The sequence below is a fragment of the Bufo bufo genome, chromosome 7 (genome assembly GCF_905171765.1).
Source record: "Bufo bufo chromosome 7, aBufBuf1.1, whole genome shotgun sequence".
Lineage (NCBI taxonomy): Eukaryota > Metazoa > Chordata > Amphibia > Anura > Bufonidae > Bufo > Bufo bufo.
Genome location: NC_053395.1, coordinates 5,174,959 through 5,198,996, shown reverse-complemented (window position 1 = coordinate 5,198,996; position 24,038 = coordinate 5,174,959). Strand labels below are relative to the sequence as shown.

The following is a 24,038-nucleotide window of genomic DNA, read 5'->3' as shown; positions in this document are numbered from 1 at the left end:
TCAATGACCCTAATCTGCAACCTACTTAACCATTACTGAGACGGGGCCAGATTCCTAAATGCCCCTAAGGGGAAAAGGGGGGGGGAGGACCATCAGTCCCTAAGCACCCTCCCTATATAGTCAGGCGCTTTCCAGACTGCTGGTATCCAGGGTAACAGGGGGAGGGGATACCACCTTTAACTCACCCTTGGCCCCTTTACCCAACCTTGACCCATAACAAAAGACACGACAACTGTATCACTTTATTGCTGGATGGTGATCGGCCACAGCTTCTTTATTAAAGCGGCAAACCTTAATAAACCATAATATCGGAACGGTATGCCAAAGGCTGGACTCCCAGCGGGCAAGTTAAACCGTAATCATCCGAGCTGTCTGCCAACCGCTGGACTCCCAGCGGGCAGTTACTCCATCTGCAACCACCATATCTCCGCTGTACTCAAATGCCGCCACGGAGGAGGCCCGTTCTCCCAACGGGGCTCCGACCACCACCCAGCATAACCGAGTCTGTTTTAGCTCACGTACAGGCCAGAAAAGGAATTGTCCAAATTAACACCCAAAAGGAAGACACCATCAGGTCCCATTAAAAACCAAGGCCAATAAGGCCCGTGATGAGAGCATAGTCCAACCACTTTTCAAATCACTAGCCAGACCACACATGGAGTACTGTGTACAGCTCTGGGCTCAGAGGAGGGCAACTAAAGTAATGACTGGAATGGGGCAACTACAGTACCCTGGAAGATTGGCAAAATAAGGTTTATTCACTGTAGAAAAAAGACGACTAAGGCGAGATCTAATAACTGTGTATAAATATATCAGGGGTCAGTACAGAGATCACTCCCCTCATCTATTTATCCCCAGGACTGTGACAAGGGGAACATTCTCTGTGTCTGGAGGTGAGAATGTATTTTCACAACATAGAAGAGGATTATTTACGGTAAGAGCAGTGAGACTATGGGACACTCTGCCTGAGGAGGTGGGTGAGAAAGGGATAATCATATGTCAGGACACATGAGGTCCAGAGCTCTGGAATAGACAAAGGCGCATTACCACAGCGCGGGTCACCAGCATCACCGCGCCTCCGGCGGAACTCTATACCAACCACCTCTGGATGGAGTTATGACCACCAGAATTCCAGGATCCTTGTCCAAAAGACTTCCACCTCTCGAAAAACCAAAGAGCGCCCACCAGCCTCTGTTCCTCTCTCCGCACCGCACAGAAGGTATACGAAAGCCAGCCATCGAACCGCTAAACGCCCCAAATCTGAAAGAAAAAACAATTAGCCCGAGCCACAACACGCAAAAGAGGATCGCACAACTAGACACAGAATAGTTATATTTCATCCAAAAAGTATTTTCTTTTTTGTTATTATTATTATTATATATTTTTTATTTTTTTTTTTTAAAACCAAGGTAAATTGTCAAACCATAGTGCACTTGGAAAGAGTAAACGGATGGCTCACTGTGAGTGATCACGCAAGGTGCTCTGGACGAAGAGAGCCCCCCCTTGCTCTGGAGAAGGTAAGATACATGCATAAAATTAAAAAGCAACTAACAAAACAATATCCTTAATCGATGAATACTCGATTTTCCTGGAGACCTAGATGTTTCTCACAATTAAAGTCCCAGTGTAATAAGCCCATATCATATGGGTGAGTCCCAGTGTAATAAGCCCATATCATATGGGTGAGTCCCAGTGGAGATGATACAAGCTGTGTCCCAGTCGGAGTAATCAGAATTGTATCCTCAAAGCTCTATATAGAGAACAGGGTTGTGCCTATCCAGACTGGCATAGATAATAAATGCAACCAGATTTATTTTATTTTACCGTACCAGAACAAACCAGTCCGGGTACACACACCCCCGGGAGCCCCGAGCGCCGGCCCAAATCACCCACAAATTGTCAAACCGCCTGGGGAAAACCTAACCTAAAGGGAAAAACAATTGGAGCCCCACCATGCGTGAAGTCATTACAGAATACCAAACGAACCGACCAGCCGGATCGAAACCAGGCGGAGGGGAGGTACCCACCCCTTTATATTAACTGGGTCGACATGTATAGACGGACCCCAATCCCGAGTACTATTACCCCATACAAAAATTCTGGAATAACAACCCCCCGCGCAGTGCGGCCTTGAATGAAGAGACAAACACCTTGGAGAAAATATCAATCAGCCAGAACAGAAGGCTGAAGGAGACGGGACGTGACTATCCAAACTAAATACTCCCTAACTATACCGGTATCGCCTACCGTACAATGAAACGATACATGCAAATAATGCTTGGAGGGTCACCATGCCGACCTGTGAAGTCCTGTCAAGAGGACCCGTCAGTGGGTCTGACCCGCATCACAACCTAGATCCGAACGGGGAATGAAAGGCTGCAGTTTAACAGTGTAACTCCATGAATGGTGTTATATCAAGGCTCCCCCTGAGCGATGTCTACGAACGGACCTGGTTATCCGCTACTGGCTGACCATCTAGTTATACCTGCGACTACTGATTCCGCCATATCCACTCAACTAGGGGCAGCCCTGCTTCGTACAAATCATGTGGCACCAGTATACTAATACCACCCTCACGGCAACCAACCCAGCTGGACTAGAAGAAAGTCTCATGAACTGCTAACATCGTGTACATCTCACCTGGATTTGACCCAACTGGATCCCACCGCACTGTAACTCCTGTAACACTGGACATGAGGAAAGTGCATCACCACCAAGCTGCCTGCCTGCACAGACATGTTAGAAGCTCAGCAGCAGTGCCCAGGTATCAACCATACCAACGGAACCTCGGGCCGGTGACCCGTACCGTAGACTGCAGAAAGAGAAGACCGTAATTGCGGCTGTGATGATATGAACTCACAACCATTTACATTAAAGGAAGGTCCATAGCCACGGACTATAGAGCTGAATGCTAGAGGGACTACTACTACTGCGTCTCGCCTCCGTATATATGTACTAACCATGTCCTGTATGTCATTGTTGAAAGGCCAAATAAAACGCTTATATATATATATATATATTATTTTTTTTTTTTTTTTTTTTATACACACACGGCCTAGTGCCCGCAGATAGGAGCATAACAGGCAGTACTACTTTTTATTTTATTTTATTTTTTAAATACTACACTCCATGCTGAAAAGCCAATAAACAAAACACAAGATAGAAGCAAGGCTTCTCATGCAGGAGAATATAAACATACATAATAAATATATACATCCATCAAACCTGTTTAGTTATTTATATATGTATTTATTCTTTTTTTTTTTTTTTTTTATACCTTTATCGTAATATGTATATTCCATTTTTTTTTTTTTTTTTTTTTTTTTATCCATAAAATTACATTGTTAAATCATTTATTATTAGTATCATTTCATTCTTTTTAATCACGTTTTATTTTAATTTTTTTTTTTTTTTTTTTATAATACCTAGATATATATATATACTCAGTTCCATTATTATTATTTTTTTTTTTTTTTTTTATAATACCCTTTGTTATTCATTTATATATTTTAATGCCTATAATATATTAATTCGGTTAGTAATTTTTTTTTTTTTTTTTTTTTTTTTTTTAAAACGTATAGCCAGAAAAAACCTCCATATATGCTAATGATATCCCATTGCTCGGGGCTGCACCTGAGTTGCCCAATTTCCAGGAAAATATGTGCGGGTAACGTACAGGCTCTGTAAATCCACCCTGAAGCCATTAAACGACCATTGAGATTGTTTTTTTTTTTGTATTTTAAATTTTTCATTTATTAAGGCAGGGACACCGCCTCTACCCGTGATTCTAACTCTGCACAAGAACCATCCTCCCCGCAGTACTCACCAGTCACAGAGAGGGACGGAACCTCCAAAGGAGCGGGTACGGGCTGCAGCGACCAGGCCGAGCCCTGGAGTGACGGTCAGGCAACAGCCTCGATACGGTGATTGTATAACCAGACTCCTCCGATGCGCCTGACATCCGTCCTAAAGACGATGATAAGCGCCACCTGAGGATCTGGAGCGCCCATTTCTCCCTGAAACCCAGGAACGGCAACAGGACTGGCGCATGTGGAATCCATTACGGCCATGCCTCCAGGCAACCTAAGGGAAGAAAAAACCGCACCTGTGCCTGCGTGAAGGGGAGGAAGGAGGGGGGGGGTGTCGCCATAATGGCTGCAAATAAGACCCAGAGAGCCTCATGGTACGGAAGGGGCTCTGATCGCAAAGCTTGGACAGTAGGAATACCCCTTAGAAGTCATAGGCACAGGTGCACCGCAATCGGACATGGCAAGCACGAGAGGTTAATCTATAATACTGGACAGGAGACTGGGGCAAGCTAAAACAAGCACCACATATGAAAACTCGCCTGCCCAGCGGTGCCCAGTACGGGACCCGGTAAACGCTGCATGGGAAGAGGGGCGGGGGTTAGGCGAAGCGATCTAGCTTGCGCCATGGGAGCTAAAGGAGGCCGTCCAAAGCAGCAGGGGGGGGGGGGGGGGGGGCCCCATATTGCCCTACATTACCGGGGAGACCAACAATCCCGCCCGGCTTGCTTAGCCCTAACGCCATGGAACAGAAGCTAGGAAGGGGGGGGGGGGGGGCGGTAACACAGCGCAGCACCACAGGATGGGTCGAAAGAAACGGCGCACACACGCGGGAAGCTGGGGGATAATAAAAGTCGGGGGGGGTTAGGAGGAACGGCGAGCAGACCGCCGGACCTTCGCTGAAGCGCTGGAGCTGCATGTATACCGCAGCAGCAGCTGCACAAAGCCCCAGAAGCAGGCACAGGGGAGGAGGATGGCAGGGCAGAGCTCAAGCTGCTCTAACAGAGCACAGCTAACCCTCCCCTCCTCATGTAACTCACCAGGGAGCAGCTCAAAAGGGCAGAACCACCTGTGGACTCCTGGTATGGACAGAGCAAAGGGGTATGTCCATACCAATCTGCTTCCACTTGCAAGAGGAAGTGACCAGGACAGAGATGATGTATATGTGACCTTCAGGATTTCCTGCACCGCCCTCATCCTGTCTAAGGAGGTTCCCCAGGGATCAACCCTCAATGACCCTAATCTGCAACCTACTTAACCATTACTGAGACGGGGCCAGATTCCTAAATGCCCCTAAGGGGAAAAGGGGGGGGGAGGACCATCAGTCCCTAAGCACCCTCCCTATATAGTCAGGCGCTTTCCAAACCTCCCTCTGAGCCACTTCGAACAGACTGGCCCGAAAGTGTTAGAAACGAGCCCTCATCCTCCTCCTCCTCCTCCACCTGGGCCACCTCCTCTAACATCATTGCCCTAAGTGTTTTCTCAAGGAGACATAGAAGTGGTATTGTAACGCTGATAACAGTGTCATCGCCACTGGCCATGTTGGTGGAGTACTCGAAACAGCGCAGCAGGGCACACAGGTCTCGCATGGAGGCCCAGTCATTGGTGGTGAAGTGGTGCTGTTCGGCAGTACGACTGACGCGAGCGTGCTGCAGCTGAAACTCCACTATGGCCTGCTGCTGCTCGCACAGTCTCTCCAGCATGTGCAAGGTGGAGTTCCACCGGGTGGGCACGTCGCATATGAGGCGGGGAGCGGGAAGGCCGAAGTTCCGCTGTAGCGCAGACAGGCGAGCAGCGGCAGGGTGTGAACGGCGGAAGCGCGCACAGACGGCCCGCACTTTATGCAGCAGCTCTGACATGTTGGGGTAGTGGTGAATGAACCTCTGCACCACCAAGTTCAGCACATGCGCCAGGCAAGGGATGTGCGTCAAACCGGCTAGTCCCAGAGCTGCCACGAGATTTCGCCCATTATCGCATACCACCAGGCCTGGCTTGAGGCCCACCGGCAGAAACCACTCGTCGGTCTGTTGTTCAATACCCCGCCACAACTCCTTTGCGCTGTGGGGCCTGTCCCCCAAACATATGAGTTTCAGAATGGCCTGCTGACGTTTACCCCGGGCTGTGCTGAAGTTGGTGGTGAAGGTGTGTGGCTGACCGGATGAGCTGGTGGAAGCAGTGGAGGAGGAAGCCGAGTAGGAGGAGGAGGCTACAGGAGGCAGAGAATGATGCCCTGCGATCCTAGGGGGCGGAAGGACGTGCGCCAAGGAACTGTCCGCCGGGGGCCCAGCCGCCACTACATTCATCCAGTGTGCAGTTAGTGAGATATAGCGTCCCTGGCCGTGCTTACTGGTCCACGTATCTGTGGTTAGGTGGACCTTGCCACAAATGGCGTTGCGCAGTGCACACTTGATTTTATCGGACACTTGCATGTGCAGGGAAGGCATGGCTGTCTTGGAGAAGTAGTGGCGGCTGGGAACCACATACTGCGGGACAGCCATGGCCATCAGCTGTTTGAAGCTGTCTGTGTCCACCAGCCGGAATGACAGCATTTCAAAGGCCAGCAGTTTAGAAATGCTGGCGTTCAGGCCAAGGGCTCGAGGGTGACTCGGGGGGAATTTGCGCTTCCTCTCTAAGGTTTGAGATATTGAGAGCTGAACGCTGCTGTGTGATATAGTGGAGACGCTAGTTGACGGTGGCGGTGGTGGTGGTGTCGGTGGCACATCCTCTGTTTGCTGCTCGGCAGGTGGCAACATTCCTCTCGAGGCGGAAGCCGAGGCAGCAGCGGTAGAGGGAGCAGGGGGAGCCTCAGCGAGTGCCTGGTTTTTAAGGTGTGTACCCCACTGCAGTTCATGCTTTGCATGTAGATGCCTGGTCATGCAGGTTGTGCTGAGGTTCAGAACGTTAATGCCTCGCCTCAGGCTCTGATGGCAGAGCGTGCAAGTCACTCGGGTCTTGTCGGTAGGACATTGTTTAAAGAAGTGCCATGCCAGGGAACTCTTTGAAGCTGCCTTTGTGGGGCTGGGTCCCTGTTGGCGATGTCCAGTAGCAGGCGAACTCTGGGGGCGGCGGCTCGTCTGCTTTGGCCCCCTGCTCCCTCTTTGGCTTCGCTGTTGTCTCGGTCTCACCACTACCTCTTCCTCTGAACTGTGAAAGTCATCGCCACGACCTTCAGTCCATGTGGGGTCTAAGACCTCATCGTCCTCTGCATCGTCTTCCACCCAGTCTCCCTCCCTGACCTCCTCCTGTTCAGTCTGCACACTGCAAAAAGACGCGGCAGTGGGCACCTGTGTTTCGTCATCATCAGAGAGTCGGTGACTCTGCTGTGGTGGTATTCCCATGTCCTCTTCATCTGGAGACATAAGTGGTTGTGCGTCAGTGCATGGTATGTCTTCCTCCACTGGGGAAGGGCTAGGTGGACGCCCCTGGGAAACCCTGGAAGCAGAGTCTTCAAACAGAAGAAGAGACTGCTGCATAACTTGTGGCTCAGACCGTTTCCCTGATATGCTTGGGGGTGATGTGACAGACTGATGGGCTTGGTTTTCAGGTGCCACCTGTGCGCTTTCCGCAGAAGACTGGGTGGAAGACCATGTGGTGAACGTGCTGGAAGCACTGTCGGCCACCCAATCGATTAATGCCTGTACCTGCTCAGGCCTTACCATCCTAAGAGCGGCATTGGGCCCCACGAGATATTGCGGTACATTCTGCCGGCTAGTTGAGGGAGTTCGTTCCCTACTGTGTGCGCCTGGGGCCGAACGGCCACGTCCTCTACCAGCAACAGAGGCTCCGAGGACACCACCACGACCGCGTCCTCGTCCCTTAATAGTATTTTTCTTCATTGTTGCGATTCAACTCGCACCACAATAAAATATATTATTTTTTATAAGCAAAATCCCCTCACTGGAATACTTTCAGTCTTTTGACTGTATGGATTACAGATGGAATGACTGTTATATGTGAGTACCGCTTTCTTTGACAGATTCTAGTATGGGTACATATATGTTTTCCCAACCCCAGCACATTAGTTTGCTAATTCCAGATGTATGAAACGCAGGCCTAACTGTATCTAGTATATTGAACGCCAGATAAACTAACTTGGCCTTTTTTAAATAAAAAAAATCCCCTCACTGGAATACTTTATGGCTTTTCACTGTATGGATTACAGGTGGACTGGTATTAGTAGGGGTGACACAAGCACACCCAAGTCCCTGATGTAGGATTTCTATGGCACAGACCACTATTACAAGTGATTAATGGACGTTGGGAGAGATTGTGCTGCAGCACTAGTCCCAAGATGGCCGCCGCCTATCAGCCCAGTAACATGTGCCACAAAATGGTCTGCACAACCTTTAAAAAAAATAGCCTTGGACTGTGCTGCTAAATCGCTATTGGTCTGAATCCCAGGTGTAGATGTCTGACTTGTTTGGAGCTTTGGAATGCACACTGTGGCAGCTTCTGCTGCAGCACTACAAGTCGCAAAATGGCGGCCGGCGGTCAGCCCAGGTACATGTGGATGGAAAAATCACTCTGGCCACTCTAAAAATAGCCAATCCCTATCAAAAAAGCAGCTCAGCTGCAGTTGTTCAGATGAATCACAGGTGGAGGAGAGAAATTTGCTTCCAGTTATTCAATTATCCCTGCCTATTCTCGCCCTAGCATCAGCTGCGTCTATCCCTGTTCTATTCACATCGGGAGTGAGCACGTCCCGACGTGCGCACAAGCTTATAAAGAGGCTGAGTCACATGCTGCACTTGGCCAATCACAGCCTTGCCAATAGTAGGCATGGCTGCGATGGCATCTTAGGGCAAGTAGTATGATGCATGTTGATTGGCTGCTTTGCAGCCTTTCAAAATGCGCCAAAATACATGCCGAACGACGAACCCGAACCCGAACTTTTACGAAAAAGTTCGGGTTCGGGTCCGTGTCACGAACACCCCAAAATTCGGTACGGACCCGAACTATGCTCGAACTGTTCGCTCAACACTAGCCCCTAGCGATCGACGCCTTCTCCCTGCACTGGGACTGGGACCTTGCATATGCCTTCCCCCCGTTCCCATTAATCCCAAGGGTTCTACAAAAAATCATCAGGGACAGAGCCAGAGTTATCCTGGTTACCCCGTACTGGCCCAAGAGAAGCTGGTTCTCGATTCTAACCAAACTCTCCCCACAGGAAGCATTTATTCTCCCAGCGAGAAAGGATATCCTGATCCAGGGGCCGGTTCTCCATCCTCATCCGGAAATCTTCAAACTCTCGGCCTGGATCCTGAGTCCAACCTCCTGAGACAGAGAGGTCTCTCTGAGGGTGTTATATCTACCTTAAAGGCCAGCAGAAAGAAGGTGACTAACGCCATTTATTTTAAGATCTGGAAAAGATTCTGCACCTGGTCAGGCGACGAAGCCCCAGACCAAACCAGACCAAATATACAGAAAATTCTGGATTTCCTTCAAAAGGGACTAGAGTTAGGGTTAAGTCCTTCCACCCTGAGAGTCCAGGTCTCAGCGCTTAGTGCCTATTTCGATTCCGAATTAGCCAGCCATAGATGGATCCAAAGATTCCTGAGGTCCGCAGCCAGACTAAGACCATCTCTCAGATCAAAGGTGCCTACCTGGGACTTAAACATTGTCCTTAGAGGACTCACAGGTCCACCCTACGAACCCGTGGACGCATGTTCCTTGAAGAATCTTTCTCAGAAGGTGGCTTTTCTTATAGCCATAACATCGGCAAAAAGACTGAGTGAGATCCAGGCATTGTCAATAAGACAACCATATCTCACAATACAGGAGGATCGTATTACCTTGAGGTTAGACCCGACATTTTTGCCAAAGGTAGTAACAGACTTCCATAGAAACCAGGAGATCATTCTTCCCTCCTTTTGTGTGAATCCTAAAAATCCTGGAGAGGAACGTTTCCATACCCTGGACGTCAAACAAACAGTACTAAAATACCTAGAGGTCACTAGAGACCTGAGGAAGGTGGACAACTTACTAGTGCTCTTCTGTGGTAAAAATAAGGGGAAGGCAGCTTCCAGATCTACCATTGCCCGATGGGTAAAACAGACTATTACAGACTGTTACAAGATCGAGGGCATCAATTGTCCAGAAGTCATCCGGGCTCACTCCACAAGAGCTATATCTGCCTCTTTCGCTGAAAGGGCAGGCGCTTCCCTAGATCAAATATGCCGGGCTGCAACTTGGTCTAATGTAAACACCTTCATTAAACATTATAGGCTTGACTTATCCAGGTCTTCCGACCTCGCATTTGGTCGCAAGGTCCTACAGGCCGTTGCCCCACCCTAAGATGTATATAATCTGTTATGTCTCTCTGGGCCGTCATGGTGGTGAAGTGGAAAGCCGGAATTAGACTTACCGGTAATTCATTTTCCACGAATCCACCATGACAGCATGATATCCCGCCCTATATATATATAAAAAAAAATAAAAAAAAAAGAATTTTTTTTTTCCAATGACTTGGTATGAGTTAATACCAAAAAAAAAAAAAACACTTGGAGTTGTTTCACTCGTAACCGGTGGTTGTAGCACTATAATCTGGAACTCACTGGTGAATGGTGGTGGGAGGGGTCCTTTTAAACCTATCTCTGTTCCTGCCCCTACAGAGGTCAGGGGTCAATCTCTCTGGGCCGTCATGGTGGATTCGTGGAAAATGAATTACCGGTAAGTCTAATTCCGGCTTTCCATTGGTCTAATGTCCATTCCTTGTGTTCTTTAGCCCAAACAAGTCTCTTCTTCTTGTTTCCTGTCCTTAGCAGTGGTTTCCTAGCAGATATTCTACCATGAAGGCCTGATTCACAGTCTCCTCTTAACAGTTGTTCTAGAGATGTGTCTGCTGCTAGAACTCTGTGTGGCATTGACCTGGTCTCTAATCTGAGCTGCTGTTATCCTACGATTTCTGAGGCTGGTGACTCGGGTGAACTTATCCTCCGCAGCAGAGGTGACTCTTGGTCTTCCTTTCCTGGGGCGGTCCGCATGTGAGCCAGTTTCTTTGTAGCGCTTGATGGTTTTTGTGACTGCACTTAGGGACACTTTCAAAGTTTTCCCAATTTTTCGGACTGACTGACCTTCATTTCTTAAAGTAATGATGGCCACTCGTTTTTCTTTACTTAGCTGCATTTTTCTTGCCATAATACAAATTCTAACAGTCTATTCAGTAGCACTATCAGCTGTGTATCCACCTGACTTCTCCTCAACGCCACTGATGGTCCCAACCCCATTTATAAGGCAAGAAATCCCACTTATTAAACCTGACAGGGCACACCTGTGAAGTGAAAACCATTTCAGGTGACTACCTCTTGAAGCTGTTCAAGAGAATGCCAAGAGTGTGCAAAGCAGTAATCAAAGCAAAAGGTGGCTACTTTGAAGAACCTAGAATATGACATATTTTCAGTTGTTTCACACTTTTTTGTTATGTATATAATTCCACATGTGTTAATTTATAGTTTTGATGCCTTCAGTGTGAATCTACAATTTTCATAGTCATGAAAATAAAGAAAACTCTTTGAATGAGAAGGTGTGTCCAAACTTTTGGTCTGTACTGTAAGTTTGGCACAAGTAATTCCTGCTACCTTATCAATACAGACTAATAGATCTGTTCCAATCGATTCCTACGTAGATTGTTGGTAATGTTATGTTTTGTTTCTGTAAAAACTTTTGAAAAACCTTCAATAAAACAAGGTTTAAAAATAAGACAGAAGGTACATATATTCCCCAGTAAAGAGAGGCAGAAGGTACATATGCACTGTAGCAGAGAGAGGTAGAAGGTACATATGGACTCTAGCAGAGAGAGGCAGAAGTTACATATGGACTCTAGCAGAGAGAGGTAGAAGGTGCATATGACCTCTAGCAGAGAGAGGTAGAAGGTACATATGGACTCTAGCATAGAGAGGTAGAAGGTACATATGACCTCTAGCAGAGAAAGGTAAAAGGTACATATGGCCTCTAGCAGAGAGAGGTAGAAGGTACATATGACCTCTAGCAGAGAGAGGCAGAAGGTATATATGGCCTCCAGAAGAGAGGTAGAATGTACATATGGGCCCCTAGTAAAGAGAGGCAGAAAATGTCTAATGGAGACAGGCATAAGGTACATGTTGCCCCAGTAATGAGAGGGAGAAGGTATCTATTGGCCCATATTAGAGAGGCAGCAGTTATATATGAGCCCCTAGTAGAGAGAAACAGAAGGTGGTTATGGGCCTCAGTCAGGCCTGGGAGGACAGTGATTCTCCTTTTGTGCAGTCTCTATCTTTTGTGGGTGTTTTGGCTGGTCCAGATGTCCTGTGTATTTCTTTCTACCTTTCTTAATTGTGAATGTTTCTTCTCCACTATACAGGGTTCTTCCCCATCATCGTCCTCACCCATAAGACCAGCGGTAACTTCTCCAAATTCCGTGATTTGTTTGAGGGTATGGGGGCTGAGGAAATCTTCTCTGTAGAGAATTACACACAAGAAGACAATCTGAAGACCTTGGGAAGACATTTGAAATTCCTGAACCTGATCCATAAAGTCCTACAAAATGTTAATTTCAGAATGATGGAGGAACGGAACCCCAAAAAAGAGAGAGCCGAGCGCAAGAAATTTATCCAAAAGTTCTTCCATGAGAGAGAAGTGCATAAATAAGGAACATGGGGGGCTTGGAGAAATAAGGGACATGGGAGGCATGGAGAAATGAGGGACATAGGGGACATGGGGGGCTTGGACACATGAGGGACATAGGGGGCATGGACACATGAGGGACATAGGGGACATGGGGGCATGGACACAGGAGGGACATAGAGGACATTGGGGCATGGACACATGAGAAACATAGAGGACAAGGGCGCATGGACACATGAGGGACATAGAGGACATGGGCGCATGGACATATGAGGGACATAGAGGACATGGGGGCTTGGACCCATGATGGACATGGGGGCATGGACACATGAGGGACATAGAGGACATGGGGGCATGGACACATGGGGGCAAGGACACATGAGGGACATAGAGGACATGGGGGCATGAACACATGAGGAACATAGTGGACATGCGGGCATGGACACATGAGGGACATAGTGGACATGGGAGCATGGGCACATGAGATACATGGGGGACATGAAGGCTGTGAAAACCCTTGCATATCAATAAGATTCACATGTCAATAATAGCTAAATAGAGTTGATCAAATTTGTTGAAATTTGTCTTTAGTCCCATTTGTCTACTTAAAAAAATAATAATAGGGGGCTATTTATTAAACTGATGCAAAGTAGAACTTGTTTAGTTGCCCATAGCAACCAATCAGATTCCTCCTTTCATTTTCCAAAGGAGCCGTCCAAAATGAAAGGTGGAATCTGATTGGTTGCTATGGGCGACTAAGCCAGTTCTACTTTACACCAGTTTGGTAAATGACCCCCGTAGATTCTTGTCAGAATCCGTTCTACACAAATCAAAAATGCTCCAGTTGGCCTTAAAACAGGTATATGACACTGTGAAGCCTCCTAGGATTTAGATTTTTTAATATCTTTTAGTTATGTTTTTTTTAAACTAATTTATGCTCCCCTCCCCCTCTTTAAGGCTCTGGAACACAACAACAGCAATAGTAAATGATGTCTGAGTGACTCTGACTTACATAACTGTGAGGAAACACACGTATGATTGCGGTAACATACAACGTGTCTAATATCACACCGCTCCGGCATGTGTCTTCATATTCCTAAGCTACCAAAAATTGTCCCTTATCGGGGCAGATGGTGTTTAACCACACGGTCTTATGGGATAAAACAACAGCTTGTTGAGACCAAACGTCTAAAAATAACACCTTGACGGGGTCAGGACGCTGCCCGTACGACGCACGAGGGCGGATTGTCAGAAGAAAACGAGGCTCATTGTGAACGAACCTAGAAAACTTCTCCCTTCTAATCGGAAGGAGCAGCAGTGCAGTGCGGATGTGGAAAGGGTATGTGGTAGTACTAGTAGTGGTAGTAGTAGTAGTAGTAGTGGTAGTAGTAGTAGTAGTAGTAGTAGTAGTGGTGGTAGTAGTAGTAGTAGTGGTAGTAGTAATAGTAATAGTGGTGGTAGTAGTAGTGGTGGTGGTAGTGGTAGCACTAGTAGTAGTAGTAATAGTAGTAGTGGTGATAGTAGTAGTGGTAGTAGTAGTAGTGGTAGTAGTAATAGTGGTGGTAGTAGTAGTGGTGGTGGTGGTAGTGGTAGCACTAGTAGTAATAGTAGTAGTACTGATAGTAGTAGTGGTAGCATTAGTAGTAGTAGTAGTGGTAGTAGCAGTAGTGATGGTAGTAGTAGTAGTAGTAGTAGTAGTGGTAGTAGTAGTGGTAGCAGTAATAGTAATAGTGGTGGTGGTAGTAGTAGTGGTGGTGGTAGTGGTAGCACTAGTAGTAGTTGTAATAGTAGTAGTGGTGATAGTAGTAGTAGTAGTAGTAGTAGTGGTAGTAGCAGAAGTGGTGGTAGTAGTAGTAGTCATACCAGTAGTAGTAGTGGTAGTAACAGTAGTAGTGTTAGTAGTAGTAGAAGTGGTGGTGGTGATAGTAGTAGTGGTAGTAGTAGTGGTAGTAGTGAAAGTAGTATTAGTAGTAGTGGTAGTAGTGGTAGAAGTAATAATAATAGTGGTAGTAGTAGTAATAGTAATAGTGGTGGTAGTAGTGGTGCGTGGAGGTAGTGGTAGCACTAGTAGTAATAGTAGTAGAAATAGTAGTGGTGGTAGTAGTGGTGGTAGTAGTGGGGGTAGTAGTAGTGGTGGTGGTAGTAGTAGTAGTGGCAGTGGTAGTAGTGGAAGCAGTAGTAGAATTATGGTAGTAGTAGTAGTGGTAGCAGTAGTGGTGGTGGAGGTAGTAGTAGTGGTAGTAGTAGTAATAATAATAATGGTAGTAGTAGTAATAATAATAGTGGTGGTAGTAATGGTGGTGGAGGTAGTGGTAGTGGTAGTAGTAGTAGTGGTAGTAGTAGTGGTGGTAGTAGTAGTGGGGGTAGTAGTAGTAGTAGTAGTAGTAGTAGCAGTAGTATAGTGGTGGTGGTGGTAGTAGTAGTAGTGATAGTAGTAGTGGTTGTGGTAGTAGTGGTGGTAGTAGTAGTAGTCATACTAGTAGTAGTGGTAGTAGTAGTGGTAGTAACAGTAGTAGTGTTAGTAGTAGTAGAAGTGGTGGTGGCGATAGTAGTAGTGGAAGTAGTGAAAGTAGTAGTGGTAGTAGTAGTAATAATAATAACAGTGGTAGTAGTAGTAGTAATAGTGGTGGTAGTAGTGGTGGTGGAGGTAGTGGTAGCACTAGTAGTAGTAGTGGTAGTAGTAGTGGTAGTAGTAGTGGTGGTGGTAGTAGTAGTATTAGTAGTGGGGGTAGTAGTAGAATTGGTGGTGGTAGTAGTGGTAGTGGTAGTAGTGGTGGGAGTAGTGGGAGTAGTAGTAGTAGTAGTGGTGGTAGTAGTAGTGGTGGTGGTAGTAGTTGTAGTAGTAGTGATAGTAGTAGTGGTTGTGGTAGTAGTAGGGGTGGCAATTGCAGTAGTAGTGGTAGTAGTAGCAGTAGTGGTAGCAGTAGTAGTGGTGGTAGTAGTAGTAGTAGTAGTAGTTGTAATAGTGGTAGTAGTGGTAGTTGTGGTGGTAGTAGTGGTGGTGGTGGTGGTGGTGGTGGTAGTAGTAGTAGCAGCAGTAGTGGTAGTAGTAGCAGTACAGTGTGGATGTGGAAAGGGTAGGGTAATAAGAGGTACAAGGCTGCAATAGTAGTGGTAGTATTACTAGTAGCAGTGGTAGTAGTACAAGTAGTAGTGGTGGTAGTAGTAGTAGTAGCAGAAGTAGCAGCAGTGCAGTGTGAATGTGAAAAGGGTATATGGTAGTAGTAGTAGTAGCAGTGCAGTGTGAATGTGGAAAGGGTATGGATATAGTGGCATGTGGCCACAATAGTAGTGGTAGTAGTAGTAACAGTAGTAGTAGTGGAAGTAGTAGTGGTAATAGTAGTAGTGGTGGTAGTAGAAGTGGTAGTAGCAATAGTAGTATTAGTAGCAGTACAGTGTGGATGTGGAAAGGGTAGGGTAATAAGAGGCACATGGCTGCAATAACAGTGGTAGTAGTAGTAGTTGTAGTGGTGGTAGTAATACTAGTAGGAGTAGTGGTGATTAGAGTTGAGTGAACCTGAACTGTAAATTTCGGGTTTGTACCGAACTTTAGCTTTTTCGGGACCCGGACCCGAACATTTACGTAAAAGTTTGGGTTCGGTGTTCGGCGCTTTCTTGGCGCTTTTTCAAAGGCTGCACAGCAGCCAATCAACAAGCGTTTAACTCTGTGCCCTTAGAAGCCATTACAGCCATGCCTACTATTGGCATGGCTGTGATTGGCCAGTGCAGCATGTGACCCAGCCTCTATATAAGCTGCAGTCACGTAGCGCCGCCCGTCACTCTGCTCGGATTAGTGTAGGGAGAGGCTGCTGCTGCTGTGAGGGAGAGATCAGGGAGAAATCTTATCAAGACTGGTTTATGTACTCAGCGATCTAAATCCAATGTGTTTTGTGGGTGCAGTGCACAATTTTTTTAAGCCTGCCCTGAGCAACTACTGCTGAAAATGAACTTTTTTTTTACTTCAGTTTGTCACTATCAATACCTAATCAGCAACCATTTTATGCAACGATAGTGCACCAGCATAGACTATCTGCATGTCTGCAAGTCCAGAAATACTGCTTTTTGCTTACTGGGGTGAAAAAACCCTCTAATATACTGCACATCTGGGACGTGCATAAGTGTCACATTTAGGCCACAAATACCGCTGTCATATAGAGTTAAAAAAAAATATTTTGTGCAATACCCTACATCAGGGTTTTTATTGGCGGTTAATAATTTTTAACATATTTAACCACTTTTTACTTTGCTTGGTGAACGCTAACTACGAGGTAAACATCTAATAAGGTTCGCGGTCATGGTCATGGTGGTGGTGGTGTTGGTGGAGCCTCTGGTGCAGGGAGAGGACGTGGCCGTTCTGCCACAGCCACACGGCCTAGTGAACCAACTACCTCAGGTCCCAGTAGCCGCCATAATTTACAGCGATATTTGGTGGGGCCCAATGCCGTTCTAAGGATGGTAAGGCCTGAGCAGGTACAGGCATTAGTCAATTGGGTGGCCGACAGTGGATCCAGCACGTTCACATTATCTCCCACCTAGTCTTCTGCAGAAAGCGCACAGGTGGCGCCTGAAACCCATGCCCATCAGTCTGTCACATCACCCCCGTGCATATCGGAGAACCTGTCTGAGCCTCAAGTTATGCAGCAGTCTCTTATGCTGTTTGAAGACTCTGCTGGCAGGGTTTCCCAAGGGCATCCACCTAGCCCTTCCCCAGGGGTGGAAGACATAGAATGCACTGACGCACAACCACTTATGTTTCCTGATGAGGACATGGGAATACCACATTAGCACGTCTGACGATGACGAAACACAGGTGCCAACTGCTGCGTCTTTCTGCAGTGTGCAGACCGAAAAGGAGGTCAGGGAGGAAGACTGGGTGGAAGACGATGCAGGGGACGATGAGGTCCTAGACCCCACATGGAATAAGGTCGTACCACTGACTTTCAGAGTTCAGAGGAAGAGACAGTGGTGAGACCGAGCCAACAGCGTAGCAAAAGCGGGAGCAGGGTGCAAAAGCAGAGCAACTGTCGCCAAAACAGTTTGCCTGCTACTGACCGCCGCCATCTGGGACCGAGCACCCCAAAGGCAGCTTCTTCACACAATGTGATGACGACAAGACCCGAGTGGTTTGCACGCTGTGCCATCAGAGCCTGAAGCGAGGCATTAACGTTCTGAACCTTAGCACAACCTGCATGACCAGGCATCTACATGCGAGACACGGGCTGCAGTGGAGTAAACACCTTCAAAACCAAGAAAGTGCTCAGGCCCTCCCTGCTCCCTCTTCGGCTGCTGCCTCGGCCTCTTCCTCCACCTCCGGAGGAATGTTGGCACCTGCCGCCCAGCAAACAGAGGATGTACCACCAACACCACCACCTCCGTCACCAAGCATCTCCACCATGTCACACGGCAGCGTTCAGATCTCCATCTCACAAACCTTTGAGAGAAAGCGTAAATTCCCACCTACCACCCTCGATCCCTGGCCCTGAATGCCAGCATTTCTAAACTACTGGCCTTTGAAATGCTGTCAGACTGGTGGAGACGGACAGCTTCAAACAGCTCATGTCGCTTGCTGTCCCACAGTATGTCGTTCCCAGCCGCCACTACTTCTCCAAGAGAGCCGTGCCTTCCCTGCACAACCAAGTATCCGATAAAATCAAGTGTGCACTGCGCAACGCCATCTGTGGCATGGTCCACCTAACCACAGATACGTGGACCAGTAAGCACGGCCAGGGACGCTATATCTCCCTAACTGCACACTGGGTAAATGTAGTGGCGGCTGGGCCCCAGGCGGAGAGCTGTTTGGCTGTTTGTCCTTCCGCCGCCAAAGATCGCAGGGCATCATTCTTTGCCTCCTGTTGCCTCCTCCTCCTACTCAGCTTCCTCCTCCCCTTCTTCCACCTGCTCATCCGGTCAGCGACAGACCTTCACCACCAACTTCAGCACAGCCAGGGGTAAACGTCAGCAGGCCATTCTGAAACTGATGTGTTTGGGGGACAGGCCCCACACCGCGAGGGAGTTGTGGCGGGGTATAGAACAACAGACCGACGAGTGGTTGCTGCCAGTGAGCCTCAAGCCCGGCCTGGTGGTGTGCGATAATGGGCGAAATCTCGTTGCAGCTCTGGGACTAGCCGGTTTGACGCACATCCCTTGCCTGGCGCATGTGCTGAATTTGGTGGTGCAGAAATTCATTCAAAACTACCCCGACATGTCTGAGCTGCTGTGTAAAGTGCGGGCCGCCTGTTCGCACTTCCGGCGTTCACATCCTGCCGCTGCTCGGCTGTCTGCGCTACAGCGTAACTTCGGCCTTCCCGCTCACCGCCTCATATGCGACGTGCCCACCAGGTGGAACTCCACCTTGCATATGCTGGACAGACTGTGCGAGCAGCAGCAGGCCATAGTGGAGTTTCAGCTGCAGCACGCACGGGTCAGTCGCACTGCGGAACAGCACCACTTCACCACCAATGACTGGGCCTCCATGCGAGACCTGTGTGCCCTGTTGCGCTGTTTCGAGTACTCCACCAACATGGCCAGTGGCGATGACACTGTTATCAGCGTTACAATACCACTTCTATGTCTCCTTGAGAAAACACTTAGGGCGATGATGGAAGAGGAGGTGGCCCAGGACGAGGAAGAGGGGTCATCTCTAACACTTTCAGGCCAGTCTCTTCGAAGTGACTCAGAAAGAGTATTTTTGCAACACCAGAGGCCAGGTACAAACTTGGCCAGCCAGGGCCCACTACTGGAGGAAGAGGAGACGGAGGATGAGGATGAAGCATCTTCACAGCGGGGTGGCACCCAACGCAGCTCGGGCCCATCACTGGTGCGTGGCTGGGGGGATACGGAGGACGCAGACGATACGCCTCCCACAGAGGACAGCTTGTCCTTACCTCTGGGCAGCCTGGCACACATGAGCGACTACATGCTGCAGTGCCTGCGCAACGACTGCAGAGTTGCCCACATTTTAACGTGTGTGGACTACTGGGTGGCCACCCTGCTGGATCCACGGTACAAAGACAATGTGCCGTCCTTAATTCCCTCACTGGAGCATGATCGGAAGATGCGCGAGTACAGGTGATAGTAGTACTGGTAGTAGTAGTACATTGTGGATGAGGAAAGCGTAGCATAATAAGAGGCAAGTGGCTGCATCAGTAGTGGTAGTAGTAATAGTAGTAGTAGTAGTAGCAGTGCATTGTGGATGTGGAACGGGTAGCTGGTAGTAGTAGTGGTGCTAGTAGTAGTAGTGGTAGTAGTAGTGGTAGTAGTAGTAATGGTAGTAGCAGCAGCAGTAGTACAGTGTGGATGTGGAAAGTATAGGGTTAAAAAGAGGCACGTGGCTGCAATACTAGTGGTAGTACTAGTAGTAGTGGTTATGGTAGTAGTAGTAGTAGTAGTAGTAGTAGTAGTAGTAGTAGTAGTAGTAGTAGCAGCAGGCTTCTCTCTTCTTCTCAACCCACAACCTGTAGCAGTGATCCTATTCCATCTCACCTCCTCCAGTCCCTCTCCCCGGCTGTCATCACTCACCTAACTACAATTTTCAACCTCTCTCTCTTCTGGTGTCTTTCCCTCCTCTTTCAAACACTCTGTATAACTCCAGTACTAAAGAAACCATCTCTTGACCCGACCTGGGCTGCTAACGACCGACCTGTTTCTAACCTCCCCTTCATCTCTAAACTCCTTGAACCTCTTGTCTACTCTCGCTTAATAAGCTATCTCTCTGCAAACTCTCTTCTTGACCCCTTACAATCTGCCTTTGCCCTCTTCACTCTACAGATGTGCCAGCCAGCCATCAGCCCCCATGTCAGCCAGCCATCAGCCCCCATGTCAGCCACAGTGCTGCACCTCCATACATCTCCTCCCTCATCTCCATCTACCACCCTACTCGTGCTCTCCACAGTGCTGCACCTCCATACATCTCCACCCTCATCTCCATCTACCACCCTACTCGTGCTCTCCACAGTGCTGCACCTCCATACATCTCCTCCCTCATCTCCATCTACCACCCTACTCCTGCTCTCCACAGTGCTGCACCTCCATACATCTCCTCCCTCATCTCCATCTACCACCCTACTCGTGCTCTCCACAGTGCTGCACCTCCATACATCTCCTCCCTCATCTCCATCTGCCACCCTACTCCTGCTCTCCACAGTGCTGCACCTCCATACATCTCCTCCCTCATCTCCATCTACCACCCTACTCCTGCTCTCCACAGTGCTGCACCTCCATACATCTCCTCCCTCATCTCCATCTACCACCCTACTCCTGCTCTCCACAGTGCTGCACCTCCATACATCTCCTCCCTCATCTCCATCTACCACCCTACTCCTGCTCTCCACAGTGCTGCACCCCCATACATCTCCATCTACCACCCTACTCCTGCTCTCCACAGTGCTGCACCTCCATACATCTCCTCCCTCATCTCCATCTACCACCCTACTCCTGCTCTCCACAGTGCTGCTCCTCCATACATCTCCTCCCTCATCTCCATCTACCACCCTACTCCCGCTCTCCACAGTGCTGCACCTCCATACATCTCCTCCCTCATCTCCATCTACCACCCTACTCCTGCTCTCCACAGTGCTGCACCTCTATATATCTCCTCCCTCATCTCCATCTACTACCCTACTCCTGCTCTCCACAGTGCTGCACCTCCATACATCTCCTCCCTCATCTCCATCTACCACCCTACTCCTGCTCTCCACAGTGCTGCACCTCCATACATCTCCTTCCTCATCTCCATCTACCACCCTACTCCTGCTCTCCACAGTGCTGCACCTCCATACATCTCCTCCCTCATCTCCATCTACCACCCTACTCCTGCTCTCCACAGTGCTGCACCTCCATACATCTCCTCCTCATCTCCATCTACCACCCTACTCCTGCTCTCCACAGTGCTGCACCTCCATACATCTCCTCCCTCATCTCCATCTACCACCTTACTCCTGCTCTCCACAGTGCTGCACCTCCATACATCTCCTCCCTCATCTCCATCTACCACCCTACTCGTGCTCTCCACAGTGCTGCACCTCCATACATCTCCTCCTCATCTCCATCTACCACCCTACTCCTGCTCTCCACAGTGCTGCACCTCCATACATCTCCTCCCTCATCTCCATCTACCACCCTACTCGTTTTCTCTGCTCTGTTAGCGACCTACGATTAATAACCTCCATAATTCGTACCTCTCACTCACGTCTTCAAGACTTTTCTCGAGCTGCACCTATTCTCTGGAATACTCTGCCCCCGAATACTAGGTCAATTCACATCTTCTCCACCTTCAAACGTGCCTTTAAAACACATCATTTCAGGCAGGCTTATTAAGCTGCCTAAACTGACTATTCCCCGACTAAACCTCTCCCCACCAACTCCTCTGGCCTGAACTCGATCCTCTAGTAGTACCAAACCCGAAGCAGATCGGCCGGCACCGCTCCTGTCAGTTCAATAATGGCTCAAATCCTACTTATCACAATCAACTACCTTATGTGTCACCCCCAATCCCTCATAGATTGTAAGCTCTTGCGAGCAGGGCCCTGACTACTAGTGTTTCAGTTGCATATTAGCCAGTTACATTTGTTTTGTACATGAACTCTATGAATTTGTAAAGTGCTGCTTAATATGGTGGCTCTATAGAAATAAACTTTATTATTATAATTAGTAGTAGTACAATGTGGATGTGGAGAGGGTATGGTAATAAGAGGCATGTTTCTGCAATAGTAGTGGTAGTAGTACTAGTATTAGTGGTAGTGGTGGTAGTAGTAGTAGTACTAGTACTAGTAGTAGTTGTAGTGGTAGTAGTAGTGGTGGTGGTAGTAATAGTAGTAGGGGTAGTAATAGTACTACTAGTAGTAGTGGTGGTAGTAGTAGTGGTGGTGGTGGTAGTAGTAATAGCAGTGCTAGTAGTAGTGGTAATAGTAGTAGGGGTTGTAGTAGCAGCAGCAGTGCAGTGTGGATGGGGAAAGGGTAGGGTAATAAGAAGCAAGTGGCAGCAATAGTAGTAGTAGTAGTAGGGGTAGTAGTAGTAGTGGTAGTAGTAGTGGTGGTGGTAGTAATAGTAGTAGGGGTAGTAATAGTACTAGTAGTAGTAGTGGTGGTAGTAGTAGTGGTGGTGGTGGTAGTAGTAATAGCAGTGCTAGTAGTAGTGGTAATAGTAGTAGGGGTTGTAGTAGCAGCAGCAGTGCAGTGTGGATGGGGAAAGGGTAGGGTAATAAGAAGCAAGTGGCAGCAATAGTAGTAGTAGTAGTAGTAGGGGTAGTAGTAATAGCAGAAGCAGTACAGTGTGGATGTGGAAAGGGTCATAAGTGGCACGTGGCCGCAATAGTAGCGGCAGAAGAAGCAGCATAGCATGGAAGATACAAGGCAGTAGGTTAGCTGTCTCTGGATAGTATTAGTAGCAGCAATAGTAGTAGTAGTGTCAGATGCATAGCGTATATAGTAGTCGCAGCAGTAGCAGCATAGCATGGAACAGACAAGTCAACAGATGTGTGTGTGGTAGGTTAGGGGAAATAGTAGTAGTAGTAGTAGTAATGGTGGTAGTAGTAGTAGTAGTAGTAGTAGTGGTGGTGGTGGTAGTAGTAGTATGGGTAGTAGAGTAGTAGTAGTGGTAACTGTGTAGCAGTAATGGTGGTCACAGTAAGGATATTTAGTAGCAATAGGAGGGAGTTGCATCTGCAGTGGGGGCAGCAGTCATATGGTATAGAACATGATGGTAGGCATTTAGACAGAGGCAGTGGCAAGATGGGGCACCGTCAGCAAGGGCAGAACTATTCGTTGGCATCAGTCAGAGGGGTATGAAAATCCTCACGATCGATGCCTTGTTAATTTTGACAAAAGTGATTTTTTTTGGGACTCTGATGGAGGACAACCTCTTCCGTTTGGGTGTCACCACACCCCCTGCCATGCTAAAAAGCCCCCCGAGATGACACTGGAGGCTGGGCAAGAAAAAAGATAGAGAGCGTGTTGTGCTAGTTCGGGCCACTGTTCCAGTCTCCCTGCCCAGAAATCCATGGGGTCAGGGAACTGGGTATGGGCCGGAGACTGGCCAGAGATTAGGTAGGCCTGAACCTGGGTATTGAGGTGAGAGGTCTTCACTTGCTTATTTGCGTTATCCTAGCGCTGCACGGTAAAAAAGTATTCTACCAAGTTGATGATACTGAACTGCAACTTCTGCTCCTTGTGGTAGCGGAGATGGTGGGAGATTGGGGACTCTGTGGTGGGTGGATAGGGGCCTCAGACACAGTGTTTCCTGGTAATTTGTCGTTTCTTTTGGCAACAGAAAAACATTTCCCCATCTTGCTTTGATAGTGAGGGTCTAAAAGCATCTATCTAGTAATAATCAGATGGCTTGATACACGTGTCAGTGTGAAAGCAAGTGAGCATACAGCTCACCATTCTGGCCAGTGTGCCCAAGGACTCAGATCTTTCCAACGCCACCCCCACTGAGATGATTGTTCATCTGCACAAATGTCTCCTGCACAAATGACTCCTCTTCCTCCAGTGGTAGATCCTCATCCTCCACTTCCACCTCCATAGGACTTTCTTCACATGGGTCCCACACAGCTACTCGACAAACAGCACAATGTGTAAGCTGTTCTTCTTCCACCATCGTCCCTTGTTGCATCACCACTAATGTCTGCTCTG

At 48.1% G+C, this 24,038-nt stretch overlaps 1 protein-coding gene across 2 annotated transcripts in view; it reads left to right on the top strand.

The window, feature by feature from the left end:
* LOC121008279 overlaps window positions 1-18,068 on the top strand; it is a 36,100-nt gene extending 18,032 nt beyond the window's left edge. The window contains exons 4-5 of one of the 2 annotated variants that reach the window (XR_005780546.1): window positions 12,145-13,056; window positions 18,018-18,068. Coding sequence is in view for 1 of the 2 variants with exons in the window: in XM_040440724.1 (XP_040296658.1) it covers window positions 12,145-12,431 (287 nt within the window). In the remaining variant the exon portion in view is untranslated. Of the gene's footprint in view, window positions 1-12,144; window positions 13,161-18,017 lie in introns of those variants that run through there. The other variant, XM_040440724.1, reaches the window with a different exon arrangement.
* Window positions 18,069-24,038: the final 5,970 nt, after the last annotated feature.